The following is a 9,794-nucleotide window of genomic DNA, read 5'->3' as shown; positions in this document are numbered from 1 at the left end:
TTTTTTAACGTTTATCAGTCTACAATGCATTTTCAGAGGCCCGATCCGACAGAATCTACAATTAAAGAATAATTACACGGTAAGCAAAAAAAAATGTTTTTTTGATTGTTTTGTTATCGTGCTGAGGAAGTTGACGTCCACGGATCACAAAAAGATGTAAATTGTACTCCGAACTAAGACGTCACTACATGTTCGCATTTTTAAATCATGGACGTGTCCGAACACTAACCGTATTTGTTTTCCGGCTGTCGGTCATTGACTCTAGAGGCAGTGATACATTTTTCCCGTGAAAGATGGGACTCATCAGTTCGGGAATTTTGTAGCCTCCGTACTAGCATCTCGGATGTCCCATTTCCACAGTCGTTCGGTCATTCAGAGAACGATTGTTTTTTGAGCTGATATGATGCTTAGTCGACTAATGTTTATTTCCTCAGTGAATCATTCCGGAACAACATTTGCCTTCCTCTCGATGGTTCTTAAACGACAGCTTTTTTAAAAATTTTTATTTCGACGAATATCTCATAGATCGTTGAATTTTGTCATGGCGTTGTAAAGTCTGGTATCGTGTTATGAATAAATGTGTGTTAAATGTAGGCCTGCGAATTTTCTTAGTGTTATGAAGCATATGTTGACTCAATGATACTTGCATTTGAAGTAGTTATGGCTTTATGGGTTGCCTGACGCACTGCTCCGCTTGTTGGTGATAGCGTCCGGTGCAGTGATGCTGCGCTCTGATCCCACCTGGGCCTGTACATCTGACCGGCGCTGTCACGACAGAACTGGTCAGATGCACGGTAACGGTTCAGTGAAGTGCATGCAGAAATGTCAGACGCTGTTTACAAATTTTCAACGGCTTGATAATTTGTAGTTCCTTTACGTATAGTCAAGACTGCTTTGCGTTGGACTTCCATTGTAAAACAGTTAGGAAAAGTGGTGTCATCTCCGAACTTTGGAAGTGAGCTGGATTCCTCCTCAAATGCGGGAGAGATAACTGAGAAGCGTTCTCACCTTTCCTTAACATTGATAGGGCAAGCAATTAAGGCATCAGACGCTACTTTTTTGTCATTTTACGGATCTGGCACAATAAACGCCAACGACGGTGTACATAAAAAGACTGCTCAGTGGTTGCCTCATGAATTAACGTTTATGCTTTCCTCTTTCATTCCCCCTGTGCTCTCATTGCTACTGATGCAACGTTGTCCTTGAGCTAAGCCCACCTGAAGAGATCAAAGACATTATTACCACTAGAACTCCGCTGATTAAAAATGAGAGATTTGACATGGAACGTTTTTGCATAGTACGCCTTTTTTAAACATCAAAGCTCAATTTAAAATTCCAACCTTGTCAATAGGAGGTTGAAGTAGGTTTATAATGGTAAGTGGTTGCGGTTATCTGTCTGTACATATATGACTGCAGTGGTGAAGAAAATGAACAGATCTGAGAGATCTGGTCACCGATGCATGTGACAGTGGGGGAAAAAATCAAAGTATATGGCTTGCCACCATAGCCATGTGGCTAAACCCATTCTTTCTTAAGCTCTTAAAGTTCCTAATCTCATGATCATGACCCATATGGTATGCAGACTACAGGGGCTTAGCTCCAGTTTGCGTGGGTAGTTCATTAAACAGAAAGGGCTAAGATCCCACAGTTCCATCAACAGAGGTGGTATGAAGACTCAGAGTTCATGATTACAAATGCTGAAAAAAAAAACATCTACTCAGTCGGAATGATGATATCTTTAAAGGATTTTTTTAAAGGGATGCAAACCATGAAAAGAGAGGAAAAAACACCACCGCAACTCGTAAGAGCTGTCAAACATCTTGTGCCTAAACCACAGAAACCAGGAGTGTCTTAGTGAAATGTTACAAAATGATTGAAACCTGGCCAACACATTTCTGCTGCTAGAGCAGTTCAGCTTTTATCAAGTTAGAGCCTGCCAATGTATGTGGGTAGTAGCACCACTGTGACAGGCCTCATAACATTTTGCAAAACAAGCAGTCCCTTGGTCCCTTCTCACCATCTGAAACTTCCAGAAACCGTGTACCAAATAATACCCACTTTGTTCATCGTGGTCTAAAACTCCATAGTTTCTTCCTTTTTTCTCACAGATTGAGTGCCTTTTTCTTTCAGTGTTCTAAGCCACAAGTATCAGTGGCCTGAGAATCACCTTTGATGAACTGTAGCTGTGTGAAATGTCAGCATTCATGTAGATTGTGGCTGTTGTTGTACAATTTAAACTATCAATATTTTGAGCCTTATCGTTGTAGCAGCTATACACAGTCATCTTCTTCAGGAACCCATCACTGCTCATAGAATCTGGTGACCAGTGCTTGCTTGATGGCTGGTACTAAGTCACTCTCCTGGAGTAATTGCCATATTTTTGCTATTGATCCGTTGCCATTTGTGTTGTACAGAGTCAAGGGACACAGTGGCGGGAACTCAGAGCACTGGCCCACTCTGAAGATAGAGAGCAGGGGAGTGAATCTCAGGAGCAGGAGAGTAAATAGAGAGCAGGAGAGTAGACCTGTCAAGACGGGGAATCTTGACAGGTTCTCTATCAAACGGTATCCCAATCTAATCGCATAATTTTCAACTTGGAGCCTGACAGCTAAGGAGAATGTGGGCTTTAAGGTAATCCTCGTGTCTCTGCTTCTTCTGCTGGGCTTGAGCTAAAGGACTCATTTTTCACTGATAGGGTCAGCCAAGGACTAACACGCTATAGATCAATACTAGAGCTGGCTGGAGAGCCAGTGGAAGAAGGGGGATGGGCTGGTCGCATAACAAATAAACACCAGACATGAGGCTTTACGCTAGACAGCCTTCACCATGTCCTTCCTTTGCCTTGAGGTCAAACAAGGCCAGGACCTGAGCTTGTGTCATATTACTCAATACTGTGGTAAATATTCCTTGTAAAATTTTCCATTCACATTCCATCCGCATAATTCCTTTTGAATGACATGTTACGGTCTCAGCATATAGACAATGAGGGATGCTTTTTGGCATCAGCTGTACATACATGAAATAGTTGGCTAGTCCTCTTGCGCATACATCTCAGTATTCTGATAAACCACAAAGAGTGTCAGTCTTTCATTGTTGTTGTTGTTGAAAGACTTTACTTCCTGGTTATATCAAAGCACTGCTTACTTTTTAGAGCAGCATTTACTGTAAATCTGTTTATGCTGTGCCATCACACGGTTCAAATGCTGTGCATTTTAAGTAAGTATTCTTTCAAATGAAATTCGCTGAGTTTTATATGTTATAGTCATATAGTCACTTTTATTCATTCATGAAACGGTATAACAGATGAAGCAAAGTGACATGTGTGAGTAGTAATCCCTGTATTATGGACTCTACAGATCGCATTGTGCCCAGTGGTTGTCCTGAGTTTCCTGGTAAGCCACCCCAGCGTCACTCTGACATCCTGGTCCATGTCCTCAATCCCGACGGACAGTGGGGACTTCCAGTCTATGTGAGAGCAGGTTGGTTTAAATCCTCTCAAATTACGGTTTTTATCCCTCTGACCCAGGTCTGTTTCTCTCCTGCTGGTTGTGTCTCACTAGCCCTAGGCTCTGGCCAGGTGGACAGCAGGATGGAGGAGGAAGGTGGGGGGGGGGGGGGGGGGGGGGGGGGGGGGGGGGTGGTGGTACTAACGGTTAGTGAGAGACCAGGCAGCTTTTTTCATGAAACCTTTGTTCCTTGTTTTTGGGAAGTGTGATAATCCTGGTCAGTCTGGCATGGTGCCTGTTCTTGCAGTTTAAAGCAGCTTTTGTTCTTCCAGAAAGCCAGTTACAGACTCGCAGTTCCATTTTGTACGTAACTGATAGTGTTGAGTGCTATTGTATCACCCTGAGTTGATTAAATAATCACATTCACCATGATGCAACACTTCTCCTGAGAGTACTTCTTTTCAAAACTGGTCAATTCATTTAGAATCGATTTGCCACCTCTTTTAAAATTTATTTTTTAATGTTGTTTATCCTGAAATGTGTTGCTTGAAAGACAGAACTCCCTGAGGGGTCTCAAACAGTTGCATGTGGAAGGGAAGAGATGACGTGGGCAGATCATAGAAGGATAGCATGTTTGTGAATGTATTGTAAGGATTACATTATGTAGCTTCATAGTTTCCAAGTATATCTAATACTTGTATGCTGTTAAAGATCAGTTCTGATGAAGTAAATTTGTTCAGTTAAATATGTGTTTATCAGTTTCACTGCGTAAACTGTTTCATGCTCAAAAATTTTGCCAGTAGGGAATCAACATTTTTGGCACTAAAAATACAACATTTCTGGACATATGTAAGACAAATGAATGTGTTACTTAATTTGTATCACGTCATTCCAAGGGCTGTTTTTCTCTGTGGATTTAATGAGTCAGTTCTGAAGTACAGCTGCATCTGGACACAGTCCTATGTACAGTTCCGTTTGCATGTAGTTTTTTCTAAAATATGTTTAAATAGAGCAGAAAAGAAAAATTCAGAAAGAGCAGTTCAGAGATGATTTCTCGTGCTCCCACTGTTGAATGAAGCCATAGTCTTAAAGTGTGTTTACTCTCTGCCACGTCAGCTCCATTATAGACACGGCCCCTCACATTTCTCCCTCAGCATCTTTGGGTTTCCGATCACCCTATAGGGACATGTGACAGACAGACCAAACTGGCTTCACACCTCCTAGCCTGCTCTCAAACAAGGATAAACACATTCATTATCACACTGGTAACTCTAATGTTTTGTAATTGAATGTTCACCTTATTAGGGCAGATTTTTGCTGTATGTTCCCCAAATATATGTAAAATAGTATAGATTTCTGAAATTCAACGTAAATTGCCTGTCAGTAATATTTTACAACAACACTAGCTGTACTTCTATACTCACTGCAGTTAAGTTTGACAAGATTGGCCAATAGGGTTGGGTCAGTGCATCTTATGATGAATTTGATGCATTTACAATAGGTTAGTAAAAATGACTATGAGCGATTGTGGGCTGTTGCAGTTGCATAACCTTTGTGTCATATACATGTATGTTACTATGTATTACAACTGTTAAGCTTTTTCATTTATGGAAAACATAAAAACACACATGTAAAAAAAAAAAAGTCACAGGCCCAAAGATGGCCTGGTGACAACCACCGCTGAAAACGTACAAGTTGAAATGACTGGCACTCCACCACTGAGATCACTTTTCCACACTCTAAAATGCATCCCATGTACATCGCTCCGTACACATTAATGCAGGCATCTATCAGATCATTGATAAGCTATTTGAATCGTTTTTTTGTTGTCTTTACTCATCCAGTCTGTCTCTCCTACAGTCCAGAAGTGAATGAGGAGTGTAGTGACCATGGCAACGGCAGTGACCCCAGAGCCTCTGACCGCGCTCTCTCGTTGGTACCTGTACGCCATCCACGGTTACTTCTGTGAGGTCATGTTCACAGCTGCCTGGGAGTTTGTGGTCAACTGCAACTGGAAGTTTCCAGGCGTAACCAGCGTCTGGGCTCTCTTCATCTACGGCACATGCATCCTGATCGTGGAACGGATGTACCTGCGCCTGCGTGGGCGCTGCCCCGTGCTACTGCGCTGCATCATCTACACCCTCTGGACTTACCTGTGGGAGTTCGGTACAGGCCTCCTCTTACGGCAGTTTAATGCCTGCCCCTGGGACTACTCCCAGTTCAAGTATAACTTCATGGGTCTGATCACAGCCGAATACGCCTTGCCCTGGTTCTGCGCCTCCTTCATCGTGGAGCGTCTGGTAATCCGCAACACACTGCGGCTGCGCTATGACGAGGCCGCTGAACCGGCCAGAGCAGCAGGAGAACAGGCAGATGCAGATGGTGGTGGAGGAGGGAGAGCAGGAGGAGGAGGAAGAAGAGGAAGAGGGGTAAGGGGATTGGCCAGTAATGCCAATGGCTATGTGAAGATGGACTGAATGGCAAAATGCTCTCAGTATTTGCTCCTCTTCAAACAGTCAGTCACCCCGCCTCCTAACCCCGCCCCCTTCCAACTCAGCTCCTTTTAAACCCTCTCCACAAATCACTCCATCTCTCTCTTAATCGACTTTGAGAGGTAATACTGACAATTAGTGCACGAGTGTCAAGAGACACTTGAATAAACAACCGAAACATCAGTGGGCAACAGTATCACTTGCCTGTCTGTCCTTCTTTACTGACTTGGAGGAGCGTGCTGTTTTTGTGCCACGCAGTGCAAAGCACTCTTGGCACACCCAGCTTAGCTGCACCCAAAAGTCAGTTACATCTGGGATAATGCTGTTGAAAGAGTGAATGAAGAGAGGTGGAGACTTGGTCGTTAACTTACCTCTGTTCCATACCACCCCAACCAGACCATCCACTTGGAAAAACACCATAAAGTTGAAAGGATGTGTTCTGTTAAGAAAAACATGTCAAGTTGAAGAACACAAATTAACATATAACATACACAAAAATATCTAATGCTTTTAAAAAGCAGTTAATCCCCTTTTTTTTTTTTTAATTTTGATGGTTTATGTGTAGTAGCAATAGCGAATAACTTAGTATGAAAGCTTACATAAAAAATGTTTGTTTTATTTATTAATATTTATGTAGATGTATCTAAAAATCTTCAGATTAATATATAGAATAATGTAGATATTTAATCCATCTGTTGGTAAGCAATGCATTGTACTTGAATCCAGTGTTATCAGAAATCTTTTTTAACACTCAGCGAGAACCCCCAGTGCTTGAGATGCATGAGAAGACTGTCTTCCAGACATTTTTTTTAATCCATACAAATGGTGAGTTGAAATGTATTCTATCCTACCGTTTTTTGTATTGTTTGCTGAATCTTTAAGAGGAAAACACAAAATGAGCCTGCTGATAATTGGAGACCTGGGGAAATCCAAATATTCTGTGTCTGTGTGTTACTAAGGGTTAGAGAGTTTGTTGAAAAGTGAAAGGAAGAAAGCTGGTGCTACATTTTCAATAAACTGTCTCATATAATCAGATTTAGAGTAAACTCATAGTGTTTTAGGGGGTTTACAGATTCACAATAAGTTAAACCACTGCACTCCCTCCAAAACGACTGGTGGATCAAAGTGTATTGGAATCATTTACTGGAATCATTTACTGGAAACATCAAGGGAGCACTCTGTTTATGACTGTGGTGTTATTACCTTTCCATTCAATAAAGATGTGCAGTTACCTGTGTGGTAATGTATGGTTAATGACAACCATTAATGAAATTGTCACAACACTTACTAGGACTTATTTTGGATTATGTTGGCACTGGCTAAAAACAAGATAACACATTTTTATATTTCTGAAAATTTGTTCAATAAATCCATTACTGTACGACTTTTGAACGCCTGTAGAGTGTGAATCTTTGTTCTCATCTTGTAAACTTGTAAACTTTTTTTTTTTTTTGCTTTATTCCTTGGGTTCTTGCACATTACATTTTAGCTTGTGATCTCTTTACTGCCACCCAGTGGACATTCTTGTACGTCAGCAAACACCCGCTGTGCGCGATGATGTCATCACATCTTTATGCTTCTGCCACAGCAGTAGGTCAAGTGCTTATAATTCCAAAGCGGGTGGTCCATCCAACACTGTTTCTATTGGATGCCAGTCTTCCCTACAGAGAAACTGCTCATCTTTGCTGTCACTAATCAGTTCCTCTGCCTGCATGATGCCAAATCAGCTCCCTCCCACAGTGAGAAAATAAAGCAGATTGCTGTGTAGATGTTTCTTTTCATTTATACTATTACTGATTACAGCTGCTTCCAGGCCAATTGAGCACTATTAACAGGTTCCTCCTCTGCATATGTAAATAAGTATTAATAAGAGAGTGGAAAGGCAGGCTGTTTATGATGCAACATGAATATCAATTTTCAAAATTATGAATGCCGTAATTACTGTCAAAAGAGTTAACTCTACGAAGCACACTTACAGAAATTACAGAAAGTTAACCAGCATTTAAAACAATCTTTTACCATTAGGTGGGACTAAATAGCTAGGCCTCACAGACATTGTGAAAAACTCAAACAAGGTCTAACAATGACACGTTCATCAATTCAAGCCTGTTTGTAGAGGGCTCGTAGGGGCTGACACTAGCAGGGAGGACATTCTCTGGGATCATTTCAATTTATAGTCCAACTGCGATTCTTATGGCAAAATGCAATTCACACATTATGTGTTTTCCTCGCTCAATCCAAAGAACTCAAAAAGTGAAGCCAAAGGCAAGTTAGAGGCAACAGTTTGACAGTCGTAACGGAATATTTTACAATACAGTATACGGCGGCGACAAACTCAGGGCCATGGAAAATGCTTTTGAGTTTGGTTTCCTACATTTTAACCTGTTAGATCCGGATAATAACGATAGCAGTAGTGGTGCCTGCAATGTTGTTGAATTACCACAAGATGACGCTCTTTCGTCACATCAGAATATGGATGACACAAAAATCAATTAAATTATTTTATAGTGGAACAGTGTATGTTTCTACCGTCTAAGTTGCTACGCAGTTATTAAAGTAATTAAATGATAAATCTCAGGTTTGATTTTCTTTAATACCTCTTGTTCCAGTTTACTTGGTATGTTAATCAAACACTCTGAAACACTTAAATTATATGTTTTGAGGTTATATTTCGGTTAACTGATTTCTTCATTAAAATTGGTCTGTAGTCAGGTCTGCACAGATTTTGCTCTTGTCATGAATGCACAAACCTTATTCTGTTGGAGTACCTAGTTTTTAACTTTTGGGATTGTGACACTAAATAAATTAGATATAGATAAAACTTTGTAGTAATGAATGCCACAGGTTAGGTTCTGATTCAGCAACCCACAGAATGGTCACATAAGACTTCACTGATCAGTCTTAAATTGAAAAAATGAGCCTGTTACCCTCTGACAGCACAGAGTGAATTTGATCTGCTATTGTCTTTCCTTGCTCACATTAACGACACTGAAACAAGTTCTGCAATAACTGAGACACAATATACCAATTTATTAAAGGCTCAACATAAAAGAACAAAGAATATTTTCTCACAATGGCGTTACCACATGGGCAATGCCTTCCTGTCACTATCTGTCTGTCATCAACAGAGTTCGGTGTGCCAGGTGACTAAATGTGTTTTTCTTCTTTCCCTCAGATTATTTTTAATTCATATCCAAAGGTATGGCCAATTATACAGCACAGTGGAGATTTCCACTGAATGGAAGATTGTGTCATAGTTGATTCTAACTGAAAGGAAAAACCTCTGAATCCTTCAGAGAGGATTCAGCAAGCACACATGAAGACACATATATCACCATTTTTTTTCACTTACTTTTTAGGTGTATTTTTGTATAAACAGCTTTAAATGTTTTCTTTTTCCCTGCTTGAAGTTTCCCCTCTCCTTTCACCAACCCTGCCTTTGTATGTCTGTCAAAATCTTTTCCTCTAACTGGGTCAATAACTCATCTCCGCAAATCCTTTAATTGTCAATCGCTTACCTGTTCAACACCCCCTCACACATATACACTTTGTCAACAGCGTGACAGCACACAGGTGAGCTCATCTTACTGTGGGTGTGCTTTTTACACATCATTGCACCTGTGAAACCCACACAGGCCCTGCCCCCCACGTCTACGAGTGGGTGATATCCACCAATAATGAGCCAGCACTCCAAATATGGATAGGTCCCAACTCCTCTGACAGCAGTGGAAGATGGAAAGACAGACAGAGAACCCTCTCAGAAGGATGCCTCTTGGTTTTCCCTTGAGTATGAACGGGTGCATGCACACACACACACACACACACACGCACGCACACGCACACGCACACGCACGTG

General features: G+C 41.1%; 1 protein-coding gene across 1 annotated transcript; it reads left to right on the top strand.

Moving 5' to 3' along the window:
* The first annotated feature begins 5,332 nt into the window (after window positions 1-5,332).
* tmem229b (transmembrane protein 229B) lies at window positions 5,333-5,923 on the top strand. Its single transcript, XM_030787316.1, has one exon. It carries the CDS (start codon window positions 5,336-5,338, stop codon window positions 5,921-5,923), a length of 588 nt encoding a protein of 195 aa, XP_030643176.1. The 5' UTR covers window positions 5,333-5,335.
* Window positions 5,924-9,794: the final 3,871 nt, after the last annotated feature.

This window comes from Chanos chanos, chromosome 10, assembly GCF_902362185.1.
Source record: "Chanos chanos chromosome 10, fChaCha1.1, whole genome shotgun sequence".
NCBI classification, from domain to species: domain Eukaryota; kingdom Metazoa; phylum Chordata; class Actinopteri; order Gonorynchiformes; family Chanidae; genus Chanos; species Chanos chanos.
The sequence above is the reverse complement of the archived record's forward strand: the minus strand, read 5'-3'. Positions and strand labels throughout refer to the sequence as shown.